Source organism: Brassica rapa, chromosome A04 (genome assembly GCF_000309985.2).
Source record: "Brassica rapa cultivar Chiifu-401-42 chromosome A04, CAAS_Brap_v3.01, whole genome shotgun sequence".
Taxonomy (NCBI): Eukaryota; Viridiplantae; Streptophyta; class Magnoliopsida; order Brassicales; family Brassicaceae; genus Brassica; species Brassica rapa.
Genome location: NC_024798.2, coordinates 15,479,459 through 15,495,014, shown reverse-complemented (window position 1 = coordinate 15,495,014; position 15,556 = coordinate 15,479,459). Strand labels below are relative to the sequence as shown.

The 15,556-nt window shown below is 35.8% G+C and overlaps 3 protein-coding genes and 1 non-coding gene across 8 annotated transcripts; 2 read left to right on the top strand and 2 right to left on the bottom strand.

Annotated features, from left to right (window-relative positions):
• The first annotated feature begins 1,335 nt into the window (after window positions 1-1,335).
• LOC103864919 lies at window positions 1,336-6,568 on the top strand. The gene is made up of 3 exons (XM_009142693.3): window positions 1,336-1,872; window positions 4,440-4,607; window positions 4,708-6,568. Exons 1-3 carry the CDS (start codon window positions 1,336-1,338, stop codon window positions 6,409-6,411), a joined length of 2,409 nt encoding a protein of 802 aa, XP_009140941.1. The 3' UTR covers window positions 6,412-6,568.
• Window positions 6,569-6,771: 203 nt separating this feature from the next.
• Window positions 6,772-12,434, bottom strand: LOC117133310 (glutathione S-transferase T3-like). 3 transcript variants are annotated; one of them, XM_033289262.1, is made up of 3 exons: window positions 10,109-12,434; window positions 7,561-8,706; window positions 6,772-7,446 (listed from the first exon to the last, which is right to left on the bottom strand). In XM_033289262.1, the coding sequence occupies exons 2-3, from the start codon at window positions 8,225-8,227 to the stop codon at window positions 6,899-6,901; spliced, it is 1,215 nt and encodes a 404-aa protein (XP_033145153.1). In that variant the 5' UTR covers window positions 8,228-8,706; window positions 10,109-12,434; the 3' UTR covers window positions 6,772-6,898. The 3 variants fall into 3 exon arrangements, with proteins under 3 accessions (XP_033145153.1, XP_033145152.1, XP_033145154.1); XM_033289261.1 differs by having other exon boundaries at window positions 6,772-8,706; XM_033289263.1 differs by lacking the exons at window positions 6,772-7,446; window positions 7,561-8,706 and adding an exon at window positions 8,833-9,768.
• TRNAH-GUG lies at window positions 10,975-11,046 on the bottom strand. Its single transcript has one exon. It is a non-coding gene; the product is annotated as a tRNA-His (tRNA).
• Window positions 12,435-12,739: 305 nt separating the features above from the next.
• On the top strand, window positions 12,740-15,247 carry LOC103864918 (UDP-glucuronic acid decarboxylase 6). Of its 3 annotated transcripts, none has more exons than XM_009142691.3 (11): window positions 12,740-12,891; window positions 13,031-13,093; window positions 13,205-13,287; window positions 13,478-13,652; window positions 13,727-13,818; window positions 13,889-14,042; window positions 14,116-14,193; window positions 14,279-14,372; window positions 14,506-14,572; window positions 14,650-14,754; window positions 14,827-15,083. In XM_009142691.3, exons 3-11 carry the CDS (start codon window positions 13,207-13,209, stop codon window positions 15,007-15,009), a joined length of 1,029 nt encoding a protein of 342 aa, XP_009140939.2. In that variant the 5' UTR covers window positions 12,740-12,891; window positions 13,031-13,093; window positions 13,205-13,206; the 3' UTR covers window positions 15,010-15,083. The 3 variants fall into 3 exon arrangements, with proteins under 3 accessions (XP_009140939.2, XP_033145164.1, XP_009140940.2); XM_009142692.3 differs by lacking the exon at window positions 12,740-12,891 and adding an exon at window positions 12,929-12,947; XM_033289273.1 differs by having other exon boundaries at window positions 12,862-13,093; window positions 14,827-15,247.
• The last annotated feature ends 309 nt before the right edge of the window (window positions 15,248-15,556 follow it).

Sequence of the window (15,556 nt, the reverse complement as noted above, 5' to 3'; positions counted from 1 at the left end):
TCATATATTTCCTAGTAATTGTATAGAAAAACTACAACTAACTTAATCAACGGAGCTGGACTAGTGGTGCTTGAGGATAATTATAATACGGTTAATCTGCAGTTTGGTTCACGTTGGTCATCCGAACTGTTTTAAATGGTAAGAATACGTGGTTGATACGGATCTCGTGGGATTAATCGGTTAACCTCAATAGCTGGATCTTTGAAAAAAACTACAATTAACTTTAGCTTTCTTGTGTTTCCTACTCTCCTTGATTTAAAAAATATGTTATACTATTCAAAACTAAATTAGCATGATATATGGAATATGATAAATACGCTTACCCATTTATGGTACTGCAAATTAATGAGGTAGTTAAGAGAAAGCGGTTAAAAACAGTAATATGTGATAATTAAATGTAAGTTTGTTTTTTTCCTCCTTTGGAATGTTCTCTTGTGTATTAATCATATAAATTAATTTTGATTATGATTATAATATAGTTTAGTAGTTTGTATTAGTATAGCCACTTCACACAAAACAACATCCATAAAACTTATTAATACATATATAAACATTTCCTTTATGAAATCTAAAATGTATAAAGTATATTATTCAAACTGAAAATTCATTAATTATACTAATTATTTTTTAATGCACAACCATTCTATACAGCAGCTGTTTCTTACCTTCGTTACGCACGGTTGTTTCTTCACGAAACTCTCTTTACACGACTTAAGATTTGATCATCGAGCTCCCCTTTTAAAACCAAAGTGCCAAGCTTGTACTGGTTTATTATTTATGCATCCCTCGATCACATTAATATCAAAACTCCAATATTTTAAAACTCCAATCCTGATTAGATACGTAAACAAATAATTTTATACTTTTTGTTGAAAGCGTGATTTAAGACCGCTTTGGGTGTCAAATACTATAATATCGTAATCCTTTTTGAGCCGTTAGATCGGTAAAGACAAAGAACACATAAATAGGCAAAAAATATGATTAGTAAAATATAGCCACTATGCCGTATCGATTAAAAGATGAAATTTTGATTTTTCATTACATAAACAATCCATTAACTGTTGCTCAAAAAAAAAGCAGTCCATTAATTTTCTCACGTGGAACCCACTTGGTGTACTTCCACGTCCCCTAAGAGAGCACTGACCCACTCATCTAATGAATACATCTTTATAAACCCTTCATCGTCACACACTTCTCTCTCAATTTATTCCATATTCTTCTAATTTCTTTTTGTTACTCCTCAAATCATTAGATTCTCACAAACAACAACGAACTAGCTCCCAAGCCTAAGCTTTTCTTTCCTTATAATTGTTCTTGGCTTTCTCTCTATAAATAATGCAAAATACTGAGAGAGGCCGAGCCATGTGGCGCACGTGTCTAGCCTCAGCGTTCCGTACAGCTCTAGCTTGCACAATCGTTGGAGCGGCTACACTCTACGGACCTGAATGGATCCTCCGCTACGTGGCATTCCCGGCGTTTTCTTACGTCACGATCATTCTCATCATCACCGATGCTACGCTCGGCGACACGCTACGTGGCTGCTGGCTAGCTCTTTACGCCACATGTCAGAGCGTTGCCCCCGCTATCATTACACTAAAGCTTATTGGACCAGCTCGGCTCACGGCTGGAACTACTGCTCTAGCCGCCGCTCTAGCAGCGTTTGTTGTGGTGCTACCAAATGGTTCGACCCATTTGGTGGCTAAGCGGATCGCACTTGGCCAGATTGTTCTTATTTATGTTATTGGTTATATAAATGGAGCTGAGACTGATCCAGTCATGCACCCTCTTCGAGTTGCAGCTAGCACCGCGCTTGGTGTTATCGCTTGCGTTCTTGCGCTTCTCGTTCCACTTCCTCGTTTAGCTACTAGCGAGGTACCATCTCTCTCAATACATACACGTATAAAATACTCGAACTTTTCTTAGTTATTTACGTATACAAGTGCACATATATATTTATCTTTCTACGTAGTAGTAGAACCATGGTCTTGATTATTGTTTCAAACACTACCCATAGTATATTTGTGTTTACACGTGAAAATATAGAAACAAAAGTAAATGAAGAACCAAGATCTATATGAAAGTTACTTTTACAAAAAAAAAAGGATCTATATGAAAGTTTATATCTTTGCATGGGAAGAAAATCTTGTTTTACGGAACTAGCTTCAAAGTAGCTATATTTCGACTATTCACGATTGTAAGAAAGTTACATAATTAATGTTCTCATATTAGAAAGATAAAAATAATATTTTTGTAGGAGTGTCATTCTTGGGTTCACTCCCTAGGGTGAACCTCTAGGTTCACCAACCAATAGGATTTCATTATTTCAAATTCGATATCTTTTAAAAAAGGAAACAAAATATTCTCAAATTATATTATGTTTTTAAAATACAAAAAGTAAAAAAAGATAATAGTTACAGAAAAAAGAATTAAAAAAAATATATTATTTTTAATGTTGTTAACAAAACACTAAACCCTAAATCCTAATCCCTAAACCCTAAATCCTAAACCCTAAACCCCTGGGTAAACCCTAAACCCTTGGGTAAACCCTAAACCCTTGGATAAATCCTAAACTCTAAATAAAAAACGACTAAAACCCTAAACCCTAAACGCTTGAATGCTTTAGTGTATTGATTTAGAGTTAAGGATTTATCCTAGAGTTTAGGATTTATCCTAGAGTTTAGAGTTTATCCAAGAGTTTAGGGTTTAGGATTAAGGGTTTAGGGATTAGAATTTAGGGTTTAGGGTTTAATGTTATGCTGACGACGTAAAATATTTTTTTTGTAATTTTTTTTTTTTTTATCTTTTAATTTTAAAAACATAATATAATTTGACAATTTTTGTTTCCTTTTTTAAAAGATATCAAATATAAAATAAGACAATCTTATTGGTTGGTGAACCTAAAGGTTCACCCTAGGGGGTGGACCTAAGAATAAGTCTTTTTGTAGATATGTACCTCTCCGAATTAAATCGATGAAACAAACGAAAAAAGTAATCAACGAGCATAATAGTTAATAAATGGACTTTGGTTATACAGTCACAAAACATGTTGACGTTAGTTTTTGAAGTGTGTTCCCAACTTTATTCCGTACCACATTATCCCCTATATATTATTTGAAAAGCATTACAACTTCTTTTTGTAGCCACATGTCATCACTAGGTTGATTCTTAGAATTATTAGAGAAATATGTTGGTCCATCTAATTATATAATAAACTTTTTATTAAATTAACAATAAATTCATCATTAATGTACTTTATTATTTCCTTTAATAAAATTTACGGAATTACCTAATGTGGCTAAAGTATATAAGGCAATTAATGATTTTGAATAATAAAGATTTGATAAAAACAAATTAGTGTATCACTATCATATTTGTTTAATTTAAAACTATTAAATAAATTAAACAACCACAATAACCATATAATAAAAATTTAGATTTTTCTGTATATGTCATATTTTGAATTTTTGAAAACGACTATAAATTACTAAAACTGTTAAAAACCTCACATTCAAATTTTGTGATCTATGGTTTAAAATTTCTGTTATGAAGAAATACAAATGATTACAAAATTATATAAGTAAAAAGTCTAATTTAACTAATTATTTTAATATATATATATATATATATATATATATATATATATCGTTTTAAATTAAACTATAAACCATATAAAATACATAAATAATTTAGTTTCAAAATTTACTTTAACAATTTTTTTGATAAAAGTTTTGAACGAACATTGACAACTTATTTTTAAAAAATATAAATTACTAAAACTATTAATCCCACAATAAAAATTTTGTTATCAGTAATTTAATTTTTTTTTTTAAAAGATACAAATGATCAAAAAAATATATGAGTAGAAATCATCATTTAATAGACATTAATATTAAAAATATACTAAAATATACTATGTATGTTAGATATCATTTAAATTTAATTACATATCCTATCAAATATTAAAAAAAATATTTTTTGGATTAATAAAATTAATTTATATGTTCACACCAATTTAATTATATATCTAATAGTTACTGACTTTTAATTATTCAATATATATTTATTATTTCATAATATGTAAAAATATTTAATACATAAAATAATTTTTATATATAATGTTCGTCCCGCGCAATGCGCGGGTCTTAACCTAGTTGTTATTATATCCTTCTTATGTCATAAACCACCGCCTAAAATTTTGTCCTAATTCTTCCCAATATTGCGTACAAGCTGTGTCGCATCACAGAGAAATATGATTCCTTGTTTTATTAATTATATAATATAATTCGTGGAATTATAACAAGCTTTTCTCACCGTTAATAGTAATATTCTTTGTGTATAGTACTAAATCCCAATTGGCAATGGTACATAATTCTCTGATGTCACTAAAAGAAATTATAAAAGAGAACAAAAATAATAACTTTATTTACACATATGAGCAGGTGAAACAAAGCTGCAAAGAGATCGGTCAAAATGTAACAACGCGAGTAAAGTTGTACATGAAAGCTTTTTGTGCCGAGGATGCCATGACAGCAATGGCTTCTGTCTCACAGGCTCGAGAGCTGTCTCGTATTTCTTCCAAGCTTTATCAAACCATCAAACGCTACCAAGTAATTAATTAATTCTCATGTTCTTATTTTATCATAAATATTTTTGGTTTAAAATGTAGGCAAAAAAATATCTAATAATGAAATCTTTATATATATGTAGCCAAGCATGAAATGGGAGAGGCTTCCATTTAAGATATGGAGATGGCAAAACGTGAACGATAACAAAGGAGAGAAACTACAAAGCATGGAGATTGCTCTTAGAGGAATGGACATGGTACTAGCAAGCAAGTCTCCTATTCCTGCGAGCTTGCTTGCGGGAGAAGTAAAAGACGATCTCAAGAACGTACAAGAACGTGTGAACCTCTCAATCAAACGAGTAAACAACGTCCCCCAACCGTCAGTAACTCCAGAAACCGATCTACAAAAGCCCGATGAGTGCCTCCAAACACTTCAGCAAGTCCCGGAAACACCTCAAGATTTGCCCTTCTACTTCTTCTTGTTCTGCCTCAGGCTCCTCGAAACCATCTCAACGGCTAAACCGGAGGAGACCAAAGTAAAACCGGAGGAGAACAAAGGCTCAGTCAAAACCAAGAGTAGGTCTTGGTCTTGGTTTAGTGATTGGGACAGCAAGAAGGTTATGCCGGCTACGAAGCTATCGCTTTCGCTAGGTTTAGCGATTTTTCTAGGGTCATTGTATAGTAAACCAAACGGTTATTGGGCTGGTCTACCGGTAGCGATCAGCTTCGCGGCAGCAAGAGAGGCGACTTTTAAAGTGGCCAACGTGAAGGCACAAGGGACAGTGATAGGGACAGTGTATGGAGTGATGGGCTGTTTTGTGTTCCAGAGGTTCTTGACGGTTAGGTTCCTTTCTTTACTTCCATGGTTTATCTTCTCTAGCTTCTTGAGCAAGAGCCGGATGTACGGACAAGCCGGAGGGATCTCGGCGGCGATCGGAGCCGTTTTGATCCTAGGAAGGAAGAATTTCGGACAGCCAAGGGACTTTGCTATCGACAGAATCATCGAGACTTTTATAGGGTTGGCTTGTTCCATCATGGTGGAGCTTATCTTGCAGCCCACGCGAGCCGCTAACGTCGCGAAACTCGAGCTCTCTCGAAGCTTCCACGCTTTGTACGGATGTGCAAGCTTGTTTGGAGCTAAAGCAAGCAAAGGGGAGATAATGGAGAGCCAAAAGAAGCTGAGAAGCCATCTAAACTTGCTCAAGAAGTTTACCGAAGAAGCACAAGCAGAGCCGAGCTTCTGGTTTACGCCTTTTAACGCTTCTTGCTACGAGAAGCTGTTCAAATCGTTGTCTAAATTGGCTGATCTGTTGCAATTCAGCGGTTACGCGATAGGGTTTCTTGACGAGCAAGGAAGATGGAAATCACCTCAGTGCAAGGAGATTCTTAGCGACATTGACAGTGATCTCAAGAGTCTAACGCAAAGTATAAGTCTTCTAGCAAAATCTTTCGAGGAAATCACTCTTCTCAAATCACTAGACGCACTCGAAAAGGCGCTCACCAAGAACGGCAACACTTCGTGGGACATTGAGTTGGGGAAGACACCAAACCCTAGTTTCTCAAGCCCCGAGAGCGAGCCAGGGAAGATTCTAAATACGTATCTCCAGCATTGCAGAGGAGTCTCGGATGGTATATTCCGTGCTGATGATGAAGAAGGGGAAGAGGTTAAAGTGGACAAAAGTGAGGTGGTGTTGAGCTTGAGTGCATTAGGGTTTTGTGTGGAGAAAATGGGGAAAGAGACAAGAGAGATTGAGGAGATGGTGAAAGAAGTTGTACAATCAGAGAATCCTTCAAGCCACGTAAACTTGCATGAGATCTCTTGCAAAATACGTTCTTTATACAAATAAATGTAATTTCTATTGATAACACAAATGGCGTGTGCGACAAGGAAACGTTGGTGTTTTTATGTTTACCTTGTTTTTCTTTTCTTCTCTTTTCTTGCTAATAAGGTTGTGTGGGGTTAACCGGTTATACCAATAACGATACCAATTGTGTGAAGACTAATTTAAAGTGCATACAAAGGATCAAAAGAAACGACAAGGTTAGAGCATCATTATCCCACAACTCCATTAAGGGTCTCTTGAGATAAAATTAATAATATTTAAGACATAAAGGTGTTAAAGAGACTTTGTCAAGAACCTTGAGTTTTTGACGTCTGCATTGCAAGTCTCTTGCTTTGGAGTTCTTGAAAATAAAATAATATTAAATATTTATTTAAAAACTTATATTTTTTAGTAAATAAAAGACAACATATTAAACATAGATTTTAAATTAAAAACATGAAAACAAAGGTTATTAAAATGAACGAGAATTATTTGAAATAAGCAGGAGAGCTCAGTTGTTGTTTTCACCACCTCCAAATCTACGCCATATGTGTTCAACCAAATCATCTTTCAGTTGTTGATGCTTTTGTGTATCACGAATTCTTGTTCGAACACCCATCATATTTGCGATATTTGAAGGGATATCTGTAGAATACGTGAGATCAACATGTGAACTTCCTTGGTCTTCTCCTTGTTGGAACCCTCGAACATCAAATTGTGTGTAACCATCTCTTTCGTTTTCTACGATCATATTATGGAGTATGATACATGCTCTCATAATCTTCCCAATTTTGGTTTTATCCCAACTCCTCGCAGGATTTTTAATAATGCCAAAACGAGCTTGCAAGACTCCAAAAGCCCGCTCTACATCTTTTCGGGCAGCTTCTTGATGCTGAGCAAATAAAACTGCTTGCGGCCCTTGTGGTATACGAATAGATTGGATAAAAGTTGACCATTTCGGATAAATACCATCGGTGAGATAGTAAGCCATATTATACTGATGTTCGTTGACAGAGAAAGTGACTTTCGGAGCTTGACCATTTATTATGTCATCAAAAACTGGTGAACGATCAAGAACATTGATATCATTTAACGTACCTGGAGGTCCAAAAAACGCATGCCATATCCAGAGATCATATGAAGCAACCGCCTCTAAAACGATTGTTGGTTTACCTGAACCACGAGCATATTGCCCTTTCCAAGCGGTGGGACAATTCTTCCACTCCCAATGCATACAATCGATGCTTCCTATCATCCCGGGAAAGCCACGATACTCTCCAATATCAAGTAGACGTTGAAGATCAGCTGGTGTTGGTTTTCTTAGGTATTCTTCGCCGAACAAATATATTATTCCTTCCACGAAATTTTCTACACATAACCGAGTTGTTGTTTCACCGAGCCGGAGGTATTCGTCGACGGTATCAGCTGCAGAACCATATGCCAAGACACGAATGGCGGCGGTACACTTTTGAAGTGGAGAGAGACTATTCCTTCCGAGACCATCTTTTGTTTCCCGAAAATATTGAACTTCGTTGGAGAGTCGATCTACAATGTGCATGAATAATGGCTTGTTCATTCTAAAACGTCGTCGGAATAAATTAGGAGGATACGTTGGAGTTTGACTGAAATAATCGTTCCATAAACGATTATGCCCTTCTTCACGATGTCTTTCAATATAAACTCGTTTTTTTCTTTTTTTTCTTCGTTCTTCTTGATTAGCTTGAATGGTAAAATCCTCAAATGCTTGATCAAAATGTTGATCAAAAAGCTCATCAAATGTATCATCAAATGTATCATCAAAAGCATCATCAAAAGTGTTTTGAGAAGAAGAGGAAGCCATTAACGTGATTAAAAAGAGTTTAAATAGATAGTGACTAAGAGTTTAACGTGAAGAAAGAAATTAATTAGGTGTTGAAGTGTTTATAAAGTGAGAGATTAAGAAGAACTTGTGAAGGAAGAAAGTGATTATGTGTTTATAAAAGAGAAGTTTGAGAAAGTGATTACACTTGAGATAACTTGAGAGAGATAGAAGGACTTGAGATGGCAGTTTGATACTGAGAGAGATAGAAGAAGTTTCATTTATATAAAATTTGAAGCCTTGTGTCCGTGATATACAAAACAATACAAGACTTGGCAGATAGACATGTGATACAATAATACACAATAAACTGTGTGTCCGTGACATGAGCTATGCTACAATAAAGTGTGTGTCCGTGACATGAGCTATGCTCCAACGTCTCTCTTGTCTTTTCCTTCACATGTGTGTTTGTGACTCACTGTCTCCTTGTCTTTTCTTCACTCACGCTCCAATGCTCCAGTCTGCCAAGAAAGAAAAACGTAATATAAATTTAACTAAGATTAATAAGTTCATATAGCAAGAGCAATAAACGCAACAGAACAATATCATATATTAAAACGTTACCAACACGTGGAACAACAACAAGATAAAGATCAACTAAAACAAACTTTTAAACGAACTCTTAAAACACGTGAAACAACAACAAGTTCAACTAACACACTCTTAAACCAATACTTCAACTAGTTAGACAACAACTCATACATGAGCTTTTTCCTTAGATCATTTTCGACCTCATCTAAGGGTTCTTGCTTTGCAAGTAAGCGGTCAAGTAACCGCATTTTTGTTATCCTGTCCTTGGAGACCAAATCTTTTTGTTTAATTTCCCACATAGTCTGAAACTGTGACAGCGTTTCCTCCCCCTTGGCATTCTTCTTGTTCTTCCCTTTTGCTGCCTTAACACCCGGGGGACGCTCCTCCTCAGTCGCTGTTTGAGGTGCGTGTGAATTGTCAGACTGTGAACCCTCATCTAACTTCCTCCTTTTAGTGTTTCCTTCGTTTTTAGATGTAGCAGTGGCACACCATTTTTGATCATTCCGGAGCTCCTTCCAAGCGTGCTCAAGAATAAATTTTTTTCGGTGGTTGGTGAAGAAGATTTCATGAGCTCTGTTGAGAACATCATTCTCATTTTGCCCACTTGTCTTCTCTCTGGTTGCTGCTTCAAAAGACCCACAGAACTTGTTGACTTGATCATTGATCTTGTGCCAACGCTGCTTGCAATGAGTTGATTCTCGCTGTTCAGTGGCTGCAAGCTTGGGACTTGCCGCAAAGTAAGTGGCGATCCTATTCCAGAATGCCCCAGAACGTTGCTCATTTCCCACAACTGGATCCTTGCTTGTGTTAAGCCAGGAGCTGATGAGCACCATATCTTCTACAGGCGTCCACATCCTGCGTTCCTTACGCTCTGCGGTAGTATCTTGAGGGACGCTTGAAGCTTCAGCTCTTTGAGTCCCAAAGACAGGGACTTGCGATGAAGAACCAAAGACACCATGTTGACTCGTAAGGAGATCAACATAGTTAGTACTCTGCCGGTATGGATCGGAATCCATCCCCGAGAACGTCACAAAAAGATAGAAAGAAAATAAGAAGAAAAAGAATACGGACAGAAAGATAGAAGGAAGAGAAGAAGAAGCTGAGACAGAAGAGAGAAAGCGAAGACACTATCTTAAATAGATGAAGAAGATTTTGGAGTTGACATCAACCTAACACATTTATCACACTTCAACCACGCTTTCTATCTAACCATCAACCTAGCCATTACACCTATTTATTACTAACTCAACCATAATATATCACTAAGCAGAACATTAACTACCTAACTCCACATCAAGGCGCTCATTAAATTGGACAGACGTAGACATTTACCTGTATTGCTCTGCTTTGCACTCTTCTGCTTTGAGGTTCCTTCCTCTTGCACCGTGGATCGTTGAGATTGAAAACATACAAACAGAGAAACCGGAAGTCAGAGACTACTAACTTGATCAACAATGTATTTGAGAAACCCACACACTCAAACAACAAGTCAGAACTTATACAAAACGATTTTATCAGTGATTTTTGAACATATCAAATTTGATCCATCCATACAACAAATCGATTTTGATCCATGAAAAATTAAAAAAAAATTCAGAACATGAGACAACAGAAGCTTTACCTTCGATTCGAGGAGAGTCACTGTGAGAGAGCTCCGTCGCCACCGACATACAGCTTTATCGCCATCGAGGAGAGCTCCGTCGCCGTCGAGGAGAGCTCCCGCACCGTAGAGGAGAGCTCCGGCGCCGTCGAGGAGAACCACCGAGAGAAGGATTCGACGAGAATCAACATGTAACAACCGATCATACCAACAAGAGGCTCAATCACATGCATAATCTATCAAATCGCCAAACATATCGCCTTCGTCGAGAGCTTGAGAGAGAGAGAGAGAGAGAGAGAGAGAGAGAGAGAGAAAGACAAGTTTGAGATGCGTTTAATGCGTAACCAAACCTCCAGCCTCTCGTTTGTTGACACGCGTCCACCAGGAGGCGTTCCTTCACGAGACGACAAAACACACGTCTCTTGCGTTTTCTTCTTTTTTTAATTTTCTTTTAATCTAAAAAAAAGGAAGAGACGGGTTTAATTAACCGCGATAAAGATGCTCTTACTCGTCTAGTAGTGAAACTTGGAGCCAGTTTCAGTATTCGTGGGTTATAAGGCCTTTTCCACATTGATATTACTTACAAAAAAACATAAAGTGTGGCTGCTGGGATTCGAGCCCAGGTCTCCACGGCCACAACGTGGAATTCTTACCACTAAACTACAGCCACTTCTGGCTTTTGTTTTGCTTTAATCGAAATAGTTCACTCGTTATCAACACCCAATTGGTTATCAGTTATCACTCTGCAGCTCTACACTTTCAAATCGTCTGAATTCATCTTATATTCTACACCCGTATTGCTTTATTCCAAACCATGTTTACTTCGAATCGAAAGTTTTATGTTTTCTCACAATCTCATGTAAATCTCGATGCTTATATTTTTGTATAAGAAACTATCGATGCTTATAAAGTCGATATCTTAATTCCTTTGAGTTGAAACACTTCGATCAGACAACCATTCTTTGTTCTCAACTAATGCATTCTAATATTCTCGTTTATTAATTAGAAATTAATTGGTAGAGTGGAAGTTTTGATTTATTCTTTAGAATGTAAAGTTTGGAGGTAAAATAGAAGGCAAAATCACATATTTCATTTATACTACTACTCTTCCACAAATAGATGGAGCATGTCAGTGTTTTCAAAAAAAAAGTGGAGCATGTCAGTCTTGAATGCTTTACATTAATTTTCAAATGTCCGTTTTACAATGGTTTTGTTAAAATATTTGCTAGTTTTTCGACTTTCGAGGAAGGAATATGTGCATTCTGAACAACAAATTATAAACGTCAATGTGTTTGATATGTTTGGGAAAGACAAAATTTGCAACAATATGAAGAACGAATTGACTATCATATAACAAATACTGAAATGCATATAATTTATAGGCAATGTCAAATGCGGCAAAAAAGCCTTTGGGAATTTTAATTCACATATGTTGATTGGCATAAATCAATCCTCTTGTTTTCACCAAGAGCAAGACACTATATGTGTTTTATGGGTCACCATAATGTTGTAAAAAATCTCATGTTGTGATCCAAATCAGTTTTGCACATACTTCACCATTTAATTTATGTCAAGAAAGCCGCTTCTGCCCCATTTTCCATCTACCCATCATGTTAGTGAAATATGTATTGCACAGAGAGTAACCAATTGTTCTATTGTCAATAGTAGTTGACTACGATAATTGGGAAACAAAGTTTAAGATTACATAGGAATTAGTTGATCGACTATCTCTTTGGATCTTTTTTTTTCCTCTTAAAAAAATTATAAGCTTTTCATTCTTTTGGAGAACATAAGCTAAGAAAGAACAGAGATGTGCCTTTGAAAGTGTGCTTAGATAAAGACGCCTTTTAATCCAAATGGTTTCCCATCAATTGGGCCATGTGATTTCTTGTGCACATATTTGATCGACTATACTATTTTAATGTTAAATCTATTTCATTAGATCAATGTAATGATGTTAATACATAATTAGGTAATTTCAAACGACCACAACCACTAATCCAAGAAATAACACATGTCTTGGAGGTTACTCTTGTTGTTGGCTGATTTAGCAGCTTCATGAATAGCTTCTCCTCTTATAAGATTTAATCATGGTAAAATGTAAAGAGCTAGTAGTTAATTATCTTATCTCCTAATATGTCTCTTATGTATATGAAGCTGTAATCCGATAACGTCATATGTTTGTTTCGTCTAGTTAAACCCCAGAAGAAGTTGTATGCAGATATAAATTTGAAAATGATGCGAAAGGTAGATTCGTTTAGCACAATACATGCATGGTTCGATTCCTGTGGCGCATTTCTCACGTAAGATTCCGTATATATTAAGTCAAACTCTTTGAGTCTTTGTTTTTCTTATTTTTTATCAACACTTGTTTTTTGTATAGAAAAAGAATTTTATTTTTATTTAAACTTGATTCGTAAGCTACGTTTGGTGAACCAAACTCATTTGATTATTCCTCTTACCTTCCGCCCTTCTAAAGCTTCAATTTTCTTTTTTTTTGTAACTTAAATTTCTGGTAGGGAATTTTCTTCTATTTTCCATGTTGTTTTTCTGGCGTAGTTAACAAATTTTGTGGGACTCATCTTCATGTTTCACATGATTTTATATTTTTATTAAATCTGCTTATAAATATGGATTTTATATTGATCTTGTAGATCAAAAGAGTAATTGGATACTGCTATCGTTTCACCTAGCGGCTAACTGCTAATCATCATCAGGTCTGATTAATCCTCTAATCCTTGTGATTGTGGTGTATGTAAATTCTGTGTAAATGCATGTGCATGTTTTTTAAAATCTGTTTATCTTCTTTTTTTCTTCCTATTTTGCAGAAATGGCGACGAACTCTTCCAATGGAACGACGACGAAATCACCACCGATGCCTTCCCCTCTGCGTAATTCCAAGTTTTTGCAGGTTTATTTAATTACTCTCACATTCGCTTAAATATCTAAACATTTTTTTTACAATTGAGTTTTTGAATGCTTTAAAGTTTTTAGTTTAACGTGTAGGTAGTTTTGAGGTCAAAGTCTTAAAAGTTGAAATTCATTTTGTATAGATCTCTCATCGAAATGGATTTGATATGTTGAATGTTTTTGAACTGCAGTCGAATATGAGGATCTTAGTGACAGGAGGAGCTGGATTTATTGGTTCACATCTGGTTGACAGATTGATGCAAAACGAAAAGAATGAAGTTATTGTTGCAGATAATTACTTCACAGGATCAAAAGACAATCTCAAGAAATGGATTGGTCATCCAAGATTTGAGCTCATTCGTCATGGTAACCTTTTTCTTAACCATCTTAATTACTCAAATAACAATGCATTAACCAATTCCTTATTAATGACTCTTCAGATGTGACCGAACCTCTAATGGTAGAGGTGGATCGAATCTACCATTTAGCATGTCCTGCATCTCCAATTTTCTACAAATACAATCCTGTTAAGGTTTGTTACATTTCGATTGTCAAAGCTTGATTGGTCTTTATGGTAATAAATGGTATTGTTTTGATGGCAGACGATAAAAACAAATGTGATTGGCACACTTAACATGTTGGGACTAGCTAAACGAGTTGGAGCAAGAATCTTGCTTACTTCCACATCTGAAGTGTATGGTGATCCTCTTGTCCATCCTCAACCCGAGACTTACTGGGGAAATGTAAACCCGATCGGTAAGTCATTATAAAGATTAATCGTAATAATCTTGAATATACTAATTAACTAGGATTAATGGACATGATGCAGGTGTTAGAAGCTGTTACGATGAAGGAAAACGTGTTGCGGAGACTCTGATGTTTGATTACCATAGGCAACATGGGATTGGTAATTTAATTATGTCATCTTTTATATCTTTGAAAACTTTGATTTAAAATATGTTAAGCTAATTATTGTTACATGCCTTTTGTAGAAATACGCATAGCGAGGATATTCAACACATATGGTCCTCGTATGAACATTGATGATGGTCGTGTCGTGAGCAACTTCATTGCACAGGCTCTCAGGTGAAAGTGAAACTAACATCAATCAAGTCTTTTTTTTTTCATCAATCAAGTTCTTGACTTTTTTATTATATATATTTTTCTGAGAATACAAATGCTTTAAAGATTAGACTTAAAATGTTATCGGTCATTGCAGGGGAGAAGCTCTGACTGTTCAGAAACCGGGAACACAAACCCGCAGTTTCTGTTATGTTTCAGACATGGTATGCATCTCCATTCTACATAGCTACTCATTTTAATTGGTGACATTACAGAATGAAATTGGACTTTGGTTATGTAGGTGGATGGTCTAATGCGTCTGATGGAAGGAGACCAAACCGGACCAATCAATATAGGCAACCCCGGCGAATTCACGATGGTTGAGCTAGCTGAGACAGTTAAAGAGGTTAGCATTGTCTTTGTTGTTAGTTTTATTTTTGAGTAGATGTGATTATATCGAGAGTTGAGATTGATGCAGCTTAAAAAACCGGATGTGGAGATAAAAATGGTGGAAAACACACCAGATGATCCGAGACAGAGGAAACCGGACATAAGCAAAGCTAAAGAAGTTCTTGGTTGGGAACCAAAGGTGAAGCTCCGCGAAGGACTTCCTCTTATGGAAGAAGATTTTCGTCTCAGGCTTGGTGTTTTCAAGAAGTGAAGTTTCAAGCAGTGAAAATATGTTTTTGAGTTCCAATGAAAATGTGTGTTTAATCATTCTTTTTGCAATTTGAGTTTGTCGAGAATAAGTGTCCCAGCGAGGAACATTCTAAAGAGTGATGTTTTGCTACTTTGGGGTTTTATTATGAGGATGTGATCAATGAGATGCTTTGTGATTATTTGACAATATGATTCTGTACACTGTAGTGATCTTCCGAAACTGAAAAATTGCGAACTCATTTTCCTTGTACTTTAACTTAAATGATCATTATCAGAGTTCTTGAAATAATTCAAAAATGTTAAATCCGAAATTTTGTAAGAGTATTTTGGTGTAAAGAGCTTCCAATAAATCAAGAACACACATTTTTCAGAGTCCTCCGAGATCGATGTGATCTCAGGTATGTGTTTTGCAAGAACAGCTCCAAAATAGAAAAAGAAGCTTATAGAGAGGAAAAACGAATAAAATAAAAGATACACGAGAGCTCTAACCTCAACGACCTTGTAACACTATAAGTAGGTTGTATTCCCATGCTCATATTTTTGGGTCA